The 14,641-nt window shown below is 46.0% G+C and overlaps 1 protein-coding gene across 2 annotated transcripts in view; it reads left to right on the top strand.

Annotated features, from left to right (window-relative positions):
- The first annotated feature begins 2,999 nt into the window (after nt 1-2,999).
- The window catches only part of NRK (Nik related kinase), a 122,965-nt gene continuing 111,323 nt past the window's right edge, over nt 3,000-14,641 (top strand). Inside the window, exons 1-2 of one of the 2 annotated variants that reach the window (XM_037908382.2) lie at nt 3,000-3,700; nt 11,135-11,200. In XM_037908382.2, the coding sequence (XP_037764310.1) occupies nt 3,644-3,700; nt 11,135-11,200 (123 nt within the window). In that variant the 5' untranslated portion in view covers nt 3,000-3,643. The remainder of the gene's footprint in view (nt 3,701-11,134; nt 11,201-14,641) is intronic. The other variant, XM_037908383.2, reaches the window with a different exon arrangement.

Below are 14,641 nucleotides of genomic sequence, written 5' to 3' on the forward strand. Positions count from 1 at the left end.
CCTCTGCTCACTCCTAAGTAAGAGAGTGTGAAATTCTGGCCAAGATGTTCTGAGGATGATTTTTAAAGTTCAAGAAGTTTATCGGGCAATAAAATATATTTCCCTTGATTTGTGCCTTTAAGTATGAACCAGAAAGCCCCATGGCATGTAGATCCCTTCCATCCCACAACAATGCAATCGCACATTATGTTCTTTCTGCATTTGTAATTACAGGGCAAAACAGATTTGTAACGGGCAGCATAGTTTGTAATCACATGCCATCCTGAGAGCTAGCCATAACACTTTACTGCAAGCTTGCCAAATACATTTTTGCTATCCTGCCCTAAAGTGTAACTGATTCCTCTCCACTGTTATCTCATTGTTGTGCACCAGGCTGGCTTAAAGATGGGTTGGAATTCCCTTCCTTCCAGGATAAAGCACTCATTTTTGTGAAAGGAATCTTTAGGTTTATCTCAGGTTCCTGCTGCAGAACGGGAGCTCAGAAAATTGTTCCCTTCAGCATTAACTACTGGCCTGTATTGATTCATGCCTTCAAGGCTGTCTCCACAAGGAAAGAGTCTAGAAGCATCTCTTAACAAAAAATGAAAGCTGAAATCTTCCTTTGCATTGCTAGTTACCCCAAATCAGGGAGGCCCAGGGCTGTGGGCTTTTCAGGGCCAAAGGGCAGCTCTGTCTAATGTATCCTCCTCTGCCCGGTGTGATTTCTGCTCTCCCCTCCTCCTCCACTATAACACAGAATGTATTCTCTATAACCGGGAGTGAAACCCACTGGAAGGAATTTGGGCTCTAAAATTATATGCCAACGTACTGATGTTTTTTTCTTTAAATCTCTTCCAAGTTTACTTTTCACTGAGGTTTGCCAGGTAGGCAGCCTGGGATTTCCTCTGGAGTATAACCAGTCCAGTGACCTCACTGCCTCTAGAGCAACCAATGCTGACAGCTCATAGCTGAGGCCAGACTTCTATTTTGAAAAAAAGAGACCAAGAATTGACTGATGCCCTGGAGGTTAGGCTATGCTCAGCCCTAGCGGGAGTGGAGTCGCTTGTGGAGTCCCTGGACCTGCTATATCTAAGAGTGCCACTCTGTGGGGGCAAACGCCAGCATTGTGGTGTGATGTTGTCGGCTGTTTCAGGACACGGGATGCTACCTTGCAGAAGGTAGAACCGCCCTGCTGAAATCAGTCTGGGTGGTTTATAGATTCATAGATACTAAGGTCAGAAGGGACCATTATGATCATCTAGTCTGACCTCCTGCACAACGCAGGCCACAGAATCTCACCCACCCACTCCTATGAAAAACCTCTCACCTATGTCTGAGCTATTGAAGTCCTCAAATCATGGTTTAAAGACTTCAAGAAGCAGAGAATCCTCCAGCAAGTGACCCATGCCCCATGCTACATAGGAAGGCAAAAAACCTCCAGGGCCTCTTCCAATCTGCCTTGGAGGAAAATTCCTTCCTGACCCCAAATATGGCGATCAGCTAAACCCTGAGCATATGGGCAAGATTCACCAGCCAGATACTACAGAAAATTCTTTCCTGGGTAACTCAGATCCCACCCCATCTAACATCTCATCACAGGCCATTGGGCCTATTTACCATGAATATTTAAAGATCAAGCTGCTTCTTCCTGTGAACATTGGCAGGGCTAGCTCCAAATTCTCAGGGTGTCCCACAACTTCCATAGCTGCTTCTGCATTCCGTACTGAAGGGAACTTTCGAAAGCATCTGCCCGTCTTTTGCTATGGTTGCTGAGCTCTCTCTCTGTGTCAGTAAAATAAAAGCTCCCATCATTCTCTGCCATGTGGGCCTTAATATGTATTCAGTTAGCAGGCGTTCTACCGCAATATCATCTCTTCAGGCTTGCCCAGGGAGATTGCAGCAGAAAGCAAAGCCCACGGATGGATGCCCCTGCCTCAAAGCCCACAGATGGGTGCCCCTGCCTACAAACAGACGGCCTACCCCTGCCCAGTTTGCCAGAGGGGCTTCCATGGAATCCGGGAAAGGGAGAGATGACATCACTTGCAAGCCCTATCTCCCAACCCTCCTTTATTAGGTGCTGGTCGTTCCCTCCAAAGGTGAATCCCTGTGCTTGTCTTCACTGCAGAGTTAAGTCTACTTATAACCTGAGGGTTGCGCATCTCAAGTCCTGTCCACACGCAACCCCTCCACTGGAGGGCGGTGGTGCTTCTAGCCTGTCAGGGGTACATGCTACTGCTTCTGTGCAGTTCCAGAGTTACTTCGCAGTGTGGCTGCTCTCACTGGAGTGAGGCGAACGTGGGAGGTGAGGTGTTAACTGGTGTTCGGTAACCCCACTGGACTCTGCAGTGAAGACACGGCCTGCTTGTGAGGAAGAGGTGTGACTCAGACTTAAGTTTCCAGAGGTACATTTATACCCCGGCAGCAGGCTAAAAACAGCAGTGTAGATGTCCAGGCTTGGGCTCCGAGACCCAACCCCCCTTGTGAGCTCCAGCCCGAAAGGGAAGGGACTGGTGTTTGTAGCACAAGCCCTGCAAGTCTGTACACCCAGGCTCTGAGACGCGCTGCCACGGTGGGGGTTTTCAGTTTATTTTTCAGTGTAGACATACCTTAGCTCTGTCAAGCTGGCATCAATGCTAGCTCAGAAAAAGAAAGGGAGACGATCCTACACACCCCTCCAAAATAGCAGAAGCTGGCCAAAGAGCAGGAAGAAAGGGATGAGGGGCGGGTATCCCTCAAAACCAGGGGTGCTGGAACAATTTGTATTGTGGGGGGTGCTGAGAGCCAGGGAACCAAACTGTAAACCCTGAATATAATGGAAACCACTTGAAGCCAGGGGGTGCCGCAGCACCTATGCCCAATACCTACCCCAGGAGACTGAATCTCTGCCAGCATGGCCAGAGAGAAAGCTCCCATCTGGCTGGGAGCAGGAGAGCTTCTCCAGCAAACAGACATTGGCTGACCCCGGGGAACCTCAGAGGCGAAGGAAACTAAAGCAGAGCGAACAGGTGACCCGGGAGCGGCTGGGTCTGCCACCTGCTGGGCCCAGCCCAATGGGCCCCCTAGCCTAATGCCTGAGTGGAGAGGCTGGGGGCTCGATCCAGCTGCCGGGCTTTGCCCTGGGACGCGCTGGGCTCCGGGCGGGTTTGATGCACCGGGAGCCTGGTTCTCGCGCTCTCGCTGGTGGGACCAAAGCGTGGCCGGCTCCAGCTCGTTACCTTTCCCCCTAATCGATTCCCTGCCCCTCCCGCCCCAGTCCTGCTCCGCTCCGGCCGCCGCAGCTGCGGCATCCAAACCCCCTCGGGCACGTCACTTCCTTGCAAACTTTCCCGAGGAAATGTCTCTGCCAAAGTTGTTTTTCTTCAAAGAAGCTCGGCTCCGGGGCTGTGTCCTCGCCCTCTGACTGGGGAGGATTTCCCGGCCGTGCAGGCTGCTTGCATGTCAAGCTTCCTGTGTTTGTCACACAGACCGACAGCCATGGACGGACCCGCTGGCAAGGGCTGAGCTGGGTCGGGGCCGTTAGCTCTGCAAAAATCGATCAAGAGCATCCACCCGGCTCCTGCAGCGCCCCGTCCCCGCCCCCCCGGGAGAAACGCCTGCACCGGCCGCGGCTTCTCCTGCGCCGCCACTGACTTCAGCCCGGTGAAGTTTCCCGGGACCCCGGATCATGGCCAGGGACTACACCGCTAAGAGCCTGGACAACATCGACCTGGCTGCGCTCCGGGTAAGCGGCACCTCTGGCTTTAGCCAGGGCTGGGACTTGCGGGGAGCGGAGCTCATGCAGAGCTGGCCGGGCTGCACCCCTCTGAGCCTGGCTGGCTTCATCTGCCCTGCCTGACCTGGGTTGATCCAATGCACGTCTGCTTTGGCTGACCCGGTCCCTGCCGAGCCAGTCCTGACCCGACCTGAGCCCTGCTTAGCTGGGCTTTTCTCCCCCCAGCCAGGTCCATGCCCCTGCCTTCCTCTGTGGGCACTCGCAGAGCCAGGAGCAGACCCAAGGCTTGGTCTTGCCCAGTCGCCTGTTGCTTCTGGTTTCAGCTTGCTGCCTCCTGTGGGAATGTTTCCTCCTTCCCCTCTCTGGATGAGAAGCCTCAAGGCTGCTTCAGTCATTCCTGGTGCTGTTGTTTTTCTGGGCAGGGTAATGGTGTGCTTCAGTGTCAGATCCGAGGTGTTCAGAAAGCCATTTTCAGCCTCTCTCTGCTGCTGCCCTTCACCCACCCAATGTGCTTTCTTCCTCTGTATTATTCTGGCAGATCCTTGATTTTACAGCATCTGGTTTTAAGCTGTGATTGGCAAAGGATTCCCAGCCTTACGGAGTTTTAGTTTTAGTTGGGTGATATTTTTTCCCCTGATGAATACAAGTCACTGCTGACAATTGCAAAAGAAGCAGCTAGGTGGAGTCTGTGTGGTGCATCTTTAAGGACAAAATAGCTGATACCTGACCTTTAAAAGGCCGGTCTCACTATTTAGGTTGCCTGCCAGCTGCTTAAAGCTATGTAAAGATGTCCTGGGCTGTGCAAACTGTGGGCCCAGTCTTCCTTGCATGACTGACCTTTAGGGGGGCTGGACTTCTTGCATGAGTAAGGCAAACAGGATTTCACCCCGTCTGTGTAAATATCTCTAAAGTGCACACAAAGGGGCCCACGTTCTGATGGTGCAAATGGGTGAAACGCTATTGAAGTCAATGAAGCTATGCCTATTTCCACCAGCAGAGAATTTAGCCCCAAGTACTCCCATACACACCATGTAGGACTGAATGCTCTTCAACTTACTCCTGCAATAACTGTAGTCAAGTCAACTCACAGGCATAAAATAAGCAGGATTTTAGAGTCCAGAGATGGTATTTTATTTTATTCCAATCTCATCACTGTCCCATTCCCCTGCCCCAGTAACTAACTCCCGTTGACTTCAGTAAGCATTACTTTAATCCCGCAAAGGTGTGGGGAGAGGGTGGGTGTGGTAAATGGGGCTCCTGTGATGAAGAGTGTGTGTGTCATATTTTTGCAAGGCCAACAAAGCCGATATGAATATGGCTGATTATAAATACTAGCATTGTGCCTGCTCTTGCAACTTCCAGGGTTTTAATGTAAACCAGCTCTGTCTCCAGAAAACACAACCCTGGTCATATTTCATGCCCACAAACAGTTAACACGGTTGCAACTTAGGTGGCTAGCTTAGGTTTTTAAAAAGATGAGTGGAAATATCATGCCAGTCTAGCCACAGCTATTCTTCTAATGCACTCTTCCGATCCAGGGAGGGGAAAAAACTGTGGCGAAATGCTTTCAGCCTCAAACAGGGAAACCAAAGCAAGATATTTTCTAAAAATGACTTAAAAAGAGGGTTTGGAAAACCCTGCACAGAAATCCTATGGTGGGGGTTCCAAACACAAGACCCAGGAAAAATAAAAGGCCTGCACTGTCATAGAGATTGCAGGGATGGCACAGGACACACTGACCAGGAAACCAGAATTTAACCTGAAACGTAGCGATGCTCGGACAAGTAAAACAAAGTGATGAAGTTCAGTGGATGTGTCTTATCTTGTTAAAGAAATAAGAATCCTGTGTGAGCAGGGAGGAGGATAGCTTTGTAAAGCAGCTTGCTGGCTTTCGGTGTCAAAGCCAGCAAATCTCTCACAGGGTTTTACCCCAGAGATCCTGAATACTGCAGGTCTAGACCTCAATAAGGAAACACTAAAAGAGTCCCAAAGTGCCCCTTTGATCCACATATGGGACAGTATTCAACTACCTCCACAGCATGGTCCCCCGCTCCCCAGATCCCAGCAGAGGCTGCATGCTGGAGGCAAGAGTGGAGGCAGGCCGAGGCCAGCAAATTTCCAGCCCCATGGAAATTATGAGTGGAGGGGAAAACAAATTTGATCAGGGGTCATAGGACCTATTTTGCAAAGCCCTCTCCCTGGGCCAGCCATGGCCAAAGTTATCCAGGTAGTGTGGAACTCTGCAATTGCAGTGTTTTGAGGGAGTCAGCCAATTGAGGGCAGAACCAGTGTCGAGGCACATGGCCTCCGGGCAGATGGCATTAGTTCCCTGGGAGTTAGCCCCACCCCCTCCAGTGGGATGGTATGAGAGGATTCTCACAGAGATGTCCTCCCGGGCGCCCTCCTCCCATGGGAAGGGGTGGTCTGGCCAATACATCCCAAAAGTTCAGGGAGCATCTGGGTGCAGTTCTGGTGCTATTTGGCTTCCAAACCAGGTTGTTACCTCGTGCTGCCCTGGTGATCTAACGGTGTATATTTATGTTACCGACCTTCCAGGGTTGCTCGTTTCATAAGGGCAACCAGAGGGCTAAAATGCCTTTTGATTTTTTTGTTCTGTAAAGAGGGACAGAAAAATCAGAGCTGCAAACTCTTTTCTCTTGCCTGGCTGCAGAATCCATGAAAAGTGTATTTCATTTGGTATCCTGTTGCATGCAGCATTTGGCATGCCATCCTGTAGAGGGGTAATATGTTGCCCAGGTGGCATCCAGGTCATCAGTCTTGCTGTTGCCTTTTGAACAGTCTGCAGATGATAAAGGAAAGCAAGAAGACCGGCATATGGTACAGGGCATTGCAGTAATTAACCTCAAAGTGATGAATGTTTGGGTCAGAATTTTGGCATTGATCAAAGGAAATGTAGCAACTTGGCAATGGGTAGGTGGTGAAGGGTTATACGGGCCATGGAGTTTTAAAATGTTTGCTGAGAGGAAGTACTACATCAAAGATGATTCCTATCTCTGAGATAATTAAGAGATTGGCCCAGTGTGAGGACTTAACCATAATGTGCCAGCTGAGGATGCAATGCTCATGTCCAACCAGACAAGAACAGTACACATTTGAGAAACACTGCTGTAGTGCACATTCCGCAAAGGAGCTCTAATGCGGAAGAATTCCAGGGAGGGTCTCTGAACATTTGATTGGCCTACCTAGCAGCCACAGCTCAGCACTGGGGTGGCGCTTATGCAGCCCAGCTGTAAGGCCCCACGAGTCTAGAACTCAGGCCAGCAGAGCTGCCAGGCAGTTGGCATCTCCATTCTGTCAGTCAGCCGCTGCTGTAACCAGCTTGCTGCTCAGCTGCCCATGACCCACTGTGGGCATGGACCATGGGAAGTCCTGCCTCAAGGGGTCTGCCAGGCACCAACTTCATGGCTCCTGTTTGGCTTCCTGTCTTATATAAACCCAAGGCGTGTTCCAGGAAGTGTCCAGGCAACAGTGTGGACCGCCTGTAGCTGCCAGTCCCATTCCTTGCTCCTGACTTTGACCTTGGCTTAATTTGATTTTCGCCTTCTGTCTGGACACTGAAATCTGACTCTGACCCTAGGTATTGACCCTGGTCTGGAACCTGGCTGTGAACTCCTCCACTGTTCCGAGCCTCAGGTTAGCCCCTGCTTTGGACCCTTAGTCCTGACTCTGCTTTTTGGGATCCTGACGCCAGCCAATGAGGGTTTTATAGTGTCCACCTAAAATTATGTTTTAGATCTATCAGCGGCAATAGGCTTATTACTGGCTCTAACATAATTGAAAGGCAACCTAGTGATAGAGGATGTGGAAAAAGCTAATGTACTCAGTGCTTTTTTTGCCTCTGTCTTCACGAATAAGGTCAGCTCCCAGACTACTGCACTGGGCAGCACAGCATGGGGAGGAGGTGACCAGCCCTCTGTGGAGAAAGAAGTGGTTCGGGACTATTTAAAAAAGCTGGACGAGCACAAGTCCATGGGGCCGGATGCACTGCATCTGAGAGTGCTAAAGGAGTTGGCGGATGTGATTGCAGAGCCATTGGCCATTATCTTTGAAAACTCATGGCGATCGGGGGAAGTCCCGGACGACTGGAAAAAGGCTAATGTAGTGCCCATCTTTAAAAAAGGGAAGAAGGAGGATCCTGGGAACTACAGGCCAGTCAGCCTCACCTCAGTCCCTGGAAAAATCATGGAGCAGGTCCTTAAGGAATCAATTCTGAAGCACTTAGAGGAGAGGAAAGTGATCAGGAACAGTCAGCATGGATTCACCAAGGGCAAGTCATGCCTGACTAATCTAATTGCCTTCTATGACGAGATAACTGGTTCTGTGGATGAGGGGAAAGCGGTGGACGTGTTATTCCTTGACTTTAGCAAAGCTTTTGACATGGTCTCCCCCAGTATTCTTGCCAGCAAGTTAAAGAAGTATGGGCTGGATGAAAGGACTATAAGGTGGACAGAAAGTTGGCTAGATTGTCAGGCTCAACGGGTAGTGATCAATGGCTCCATGTCTAGTTGGCAGAAGGTATCAAGTGGAGTGGCCCAAGGGTCGGTCCTGGGGCCGGTTTTGTTCAATATCTTCATAAATGATCAGGAGGATGGTGTGGATTGCACCCTCAGCAAGTTTGCAGATGACACTAAACTGGGAGGAGAGGTAGATATGCTGGAGGGTAGGGATAGGATACAGAGGGCCCTAGAAAAATTGTAGGATTGGGCCAAAAGAAATCTGATGAAGTTCAACAAGGACAAATGCAGAGTCCTGCACTTAGGACAGAAGAATCCCATGCACTGCTACAGACTAGGGACCGAATGGCTCGGCAGCAGTTCTGCAGAAAAGGACCTAACGGTTACAGTGGACGAGAAGCTGGATATGAGTCAACAGTGTGCCGTTGTTGCCAAGAAGGCCAATGGCATTTTGGGGTGTATATGTAGAGGCATTGCCAGCAGATCGAGGGACGTGATCATTCCCCTCTATTCGACATTGGTGAGGCCTCATCTGGAGTACTGTGTCCAGTTTTGGGCCCCACACTACAAGAAGGATGTGGAAAAATTGGAAAGAGTCCAGCGGAGGGCAACAAAAATGATTAGGGGACTGGAACACATGACTTATGAGGAGAGGCTGAGGGAACTGGGATTGTTTAGTCTGCAGAACAGAAGAATGAGGGGGGATTTGATAGCTGCTTTCAACTACCTGAAAGGGGGTTCCAAAGAGGATGGCTCTAGACTGTTCTCAGTGCTAGCAGATGACAGAACAAGGAGTAATGGTCTCAAGTTTCAGTGGGGGAGGTTTAGGTTGGATATTAGGAAAAACTTTTTCACTAGGAGGGTGGTGAAACACTGGAATGCGTTACCTAGGGAGGTGGTGGAATCTCCTTCCTTAGAAGTTTTTAAGGTCAGGCTTGACAAAGCCCTGGCTGGGATGATTTAGTTGGGGATTGGTCCTGCTTTGAGCAGGGGGTTGGACTAGATGACCACCTGAGGTCCCTTCCAACCCTGATATTCTATGATTCTATGAAAGAAAGAGCACAGACCAATGGAAATGAAGCACCATACAAGGACTCTGCTCCTGCAAAGCCTTTTATGTGCTTTCCTAACTTTTTGCACACGAATAGTTCCATTTATTTTGGTATGCGTAAGAATTTGCAGAATCGATACCGAAATCAAGGAAGGATAAACTCAAACTGTGCCTTAGCTTCTTATGTGTAATTTCTCTTCTGTTTTCAATATATTTCTTTGTGGCTTTCACCTGAGCGTATGGATAAGTGAAAAATCAGTCTGAGCTGGTTCCATCTTGTTAGTTAAATAAAACAAATCTACAGACAGTTGGAGATCTGGGAAGGACATGATTAAAAACCATCTAACCACAAAGGACTGAAGATGAGTGCGTTCAGATTTACTGGCTTGGAACACAGAGAATCCAAGCAAGATAAAAATAGATTTTCACGGCTGTAAGGGGGACTTGTGCTTTGCCACTGCCGGAGCTATTTGGCTTTGGAATAACTGCGCAGTAACGCAATTGTAGAAGTCTGTGTTACATTGTTCTCATGATGAAATCTATTGCATGCCGATCAGGACACTCTGCTGACAAAAAGCCTAGTACTGTTTCATTTATGTAGAAAACTGTTGTTTATTTCAGAGGGGATTTTCCCAAGCAAAGTGTGCTGGATCAATCCCTAGGTGGACAGTTTCCATGCAAAAAAAAAAAAAAAATTTTTTTCTCAACAAATAATCTTCAACCAGAAAAACATTTTTTCTGTGATAAATAACAGGCTTTTCCAGCCAGCGTCACAGAAACTGGACTTCTGAGTGAATGATGTGATTCTATAGCACATCCCTTAGTGGTACCCAAAGATATCAACCTACATGATAGATAGCTAAAACAGATGGTGAGAAACGGATTCACGGAATTAATAATATTTCATATAAACTTCTCAATGATATCCTCCAAAGAAATGTGCTAGAGTGATAAATTGCTCAGCCAGCTACCAAGAAACTGGTCTCTTGAGTTCTTAATGGTTTTATATAAATCTTTCAAGTGAGTTTTAACTGAAATAATAGAGTTCTTAACATGCTGAGTTGCAGGAGTAGATGTTTACATGTCCATACTCTTCTGCAGAGTACTCTTGCTACTTGAGAAATGATACAAGATAGATCTCAACTTCATCCTTGTGGACAAGGCTGGGTTTTAATGGAGTGGATGCTAAACGAGTAGGAATTGTACTAGTTTATTTCACATAGGCCCTTGATCATCTGTTACATGGAAATTGGTCACAGTTAACAGCAATCAAGTCTGGATTCAAACCCATGATGCCGAGACAAAAAGCTGTTTGTTCTCTATGTCTTCCAGTCCACCTTTGAGAAATGAGACAGTGTGCATTTTAGATGTAGACTTGATATTATGATTGTTTTGGTAAGGCTAGTTCTAAATCAAACACAAATTAGTTATAGGACACGGTAACTTTGGTTCGTTCTTTCTGTAGACTAGTAACCTAAATATTTCATAACAGAAGAGAGACGTCCAAATTCATCCTCTAGATAGGCTCAGTGATTAGAACTGAGACTTGGGACTTCTGGCTTCTGTTCCTGCCTCTGCTACTAAATTGTCATGTGACCATGGGCAAGTCATGTAACTTCTATGTACTTCAGTTTATCCATCTGTATTTATCTATGATATTGGTGTATTTAAGCTTTCATTGGCTAATATTTATATAGTGTTTTTAGAGGCATGGCTGAAAATTGTAATAGAAGTTCATCATATTTTACTATTAATGATGATTGTATTACTATTTAGTTGTTTTATTATTCTCTCTATTTGTAATATAAATCGTTACGAGACTTTTTGCATTCTGTTCGTGAACAATAGTGCTCCCTTTGAAAAGTGAGTGTGTAACCGCTTTGCCATGAATAACAGTATTTACTGTACTTTTTACAGGACCCAGCAGGGATATTTGAACTGGTGCAAGTAGTTGGAAATGGGACATATGGACAAGTCTATAAGGTTTGATGCCTTTTTAATTTATTATGTCTTTCCTGCTATAACTGTTGCCCTATAGCAAAGAACAGGAAATGTATAAGATGTGGGAGTGGTTGTTACAATAATAGCTTGCTTTGTCTCTCTGCATAACGGTTTGTGCCTGTTCCTGAATAGTGGCAGCTGTGAAATTGTGTGCTTTTTCCTCCAGTGACACTTTCACGTTTTCGTGGGCAGCTTACCATGGTGGCCCTCACACTGATTTCCACCACCCTGGTCTCTCAATCTTGTTGTCATTTTCACTCTAAAAATATTTTTCATAGACTGCTGGTACAGTGCAAATATAGTGAGAATATTTTAACACGAGAAATAACTAGTATACTGCTGGATCAGGTAGAGTGCCTTATTTGGGGGAGAGGACACAGAAAAATATTCATAAAAACAGCCGTGCCCTGTAGGGCGCTGGCATGAGTGAATTACTTAGCCATGCTCTTCAGGAGGGCTGACAAGTATCTGACTCTTCCCGTTGCTACAGTTCATTGCTGGGACACTCGGGCAGAACTACCAATCAGTTAGTTATGTCAACGGATAATTCACCAAGCACCACATGAACGTGCTATGCAATGTTAGGCAAACTATGCAATACGCAGTTTGACTTAAGATGGGAATCGGTGTCAGCTGGTCTAAAGAAGTGGATTTGGGGAAGGACTATAGAAAACAAACGGTCTTTCAGTCACGAGGCCTTCTTTCGGAATGATCGGAAAAGGAGAAATGGAGAAAATATAGAGAGACTTTAGATCCGTGTTTCCCACCTGGAGAAGGGAAATGGAGGAGGATGCAGGACACAAGATCAGTCGAAGGAGAGCACAGGGCAGGTGAGAGAGGCCGCAGCAGTGGAGGAAGCTCCTTAACCTTGGATCTCCCACAACTCCCACCAGGAACAAGCTCCTGCAGCAGTGGGTAATGTGATGGGCTACTCTCTGGAAGCCACTTTCATCTATCCCTGCTCCTTGCGGGGTAATGCAGTTGGCCACCGGCCAAGGTCACATATAGAGGACTCGGGCTCAGGCTGTATTCCACTAGTGTAGGCTTCTCGTCTTTTGCAGCACTCACTCAGCTTTGAGGGCATATGTAACCCTGCTCTGCCCATCCAGCAGCAGACTCTCCCACTCCAAGCAGTGTGCAGTCTTCTGGTTAGCGGGGAACAGTGAAGGGAAGCCGCAACAGAATAACAAGCTAGAAAAGGAATAAATGTGTCTATGACTACGCATACAACGAGAAATAGAAAAAACAAGAGGAAAAGGAAGAAGGATCAAAGGCAGGAAAAGAAGGGGAAAATGGACATGGGGGGGGAAGGCATCTATTGTATCAGGATCTGGTGATGGAGACTTGGGTTCTGATTCAGTTGATCCATCCGAATGAGGGGATCAGGTGTGGGGTTGTCCACTAGGAAGAGGCTGTGGACAACACTTATCATTCCTCAAGATGCCCAAGATACATAATTCTCAAATGTATGTTAGTGTTGGATAAGAAACAACTGGGTCCACATTTTGGTCCCCCTTTGAGGTTTAAAGATCCGTGGATACCTCATGGAAAAGCCTGGGACACCTTGTCCGTACAGACAGTTCTGCTGAAATACTAGTATTTAATGGCATTGTATTATAGTATTATAATAGTATAATATAATAGTATTTTTTGCCTTTCCATCCTGCATTTTTTATTTGACATTTTTATCATAACTTTCCATCTGCTGCAGTAGTTAAATCTCACTTATTTGTTACAATGCAGCTCAGTGGCTGTGGCAAGGATTATGAAGTCAAAAGTAAAGAATTCAGAGTTCCCATCAGCAAATCAGAAGCCAATAAACTTTTAGGGCCTGTGAAATCAGTGGGGTTGCATGGGTTTTATGGAGGACAAATCTCCACCTGCAAAAATGAAGATTGCTGTTGCCTGCTACATAATTTCCCTTCATAATATAAAATAAACCCATGTATGACAGAGAGAGAATTATTTCTCTCTAGATACTCTTTTATGGATTTTTTTGGGTTGGAGTTAATCAGCTGCTCTTTAATTGCCCTAAAAACAGGAAGGGAAAACATAGTTCAGTTTATTTACTGAAAAAGAAAAAGTTTTGAGAGATCATATGGTTCAGCTGAAAGTTAAAATCTAAGTGCAAAAGCATGTAAGAAATGTTGATAATACTAATTAAGGGTAGTGCCTCAGGCATTTGTTCGTGGGAATGAAGGAGAGCCTTGTATTTGGTGGAATGGATGGTACAAGGATGAATATGATTGGGTAACACTTCCAAGAACCAGTGACCAAACAGTAAATGGGTCCTTTAGATATCTGGGAATGGAAAATAATCACATCAGCATAAGAATTTAAATAGGGCCAATGTTAATAGGACAATAAAACCAACTTTGTTGTAATAATTTGTTAGGGCTTTTCAGATCTCCAAGCTAGGGTCAGATTCTGATGTAACTGAGATCAGAATCTGGCCCTTAAAGTGCTAAGATAGCAAAGCAATACCAGTTTTCTTTTTTTTAAGGCCTGTTCGTGAGTAAACTGAATTAGAACGCTTCTTTCAATTCAGCCTGCTTTGCATTGCTTAATTTTTGGCTGTCTGTGAACATTCTTACCACTGTGCTTCCTTCATATAAATATTTCTGACCACTGAATTTGGGGCCCATTGACAAAGATCTGTTTAATCAAGAAATACAAGTGGCTCTTGGCAGAAGTGTAAAGTTAAGTCATCCAGTCAAGGAACGTGAACAATATGATTTGATTTAGGTGACCAGACACAAAGCTTCCAGCAAATTCCAAATATTAAGTAATCAGTTGAATACTCAGTTTGAGCTGTCTTCACATAATCCAATGCTCAAATGTATTTGTAAAAGCCATTTACTGAAAAATTTTGAATATTAAAACAAATTTGTTAAAATACAATCTGTTTGCAGATAACTTGCAAACCCGAGGGTTAAATGCATAGAATAAACAGTTTGGCCACCTGTAATGGAAATATGATTATGGTCAGAGTTATGGTATTTACATATTTTATTCTGGTGTATAATTTGTTTTTGGTCTGTAATTAGTTGGGACTGATAGAGACGGGTTAGTGGATGCTGGCATCATTTTTTAGCTTGTGATCATAAATATTTGAGTCAGAAAGTAATCCCAGCTATCCCAATACTTAATTATGTCACAGGAGCATGTATTCATTCTTCAAAGGCAGCAGTATCTTCCATACATACCAAAATAGCTAAATATACACATAAACAACCTAAAACACAACTCAGGCTCAACAAACTGTGTCCAAAGCAGCTAAGCAGACCAGCTGGATCTAGAAAATCGGAATTGTTATACTGTATTTTTTTTAAAAGCATGCAACTCTGTGAAAACAAAATTAGAGGTTCATCATTACATAGAAAAAGCTGCTTAACAGACTTTCTGAGAGGAAAAAATGATATC

This window comes from Chelonia mydas, chromosome 9 (genome assembly GCF_015237465.2).
Source record: "Chelonia mydas isolate rCheMyd1 chromosome 9, rCheMyd1.pri.v2, whole genome shotgun sequence".
Taxonomy (NCBI): Eukaryota; Metazoa; Chordata; order Testudines; family Cheloniidae; genus Chelonia; species Chelonia mydas.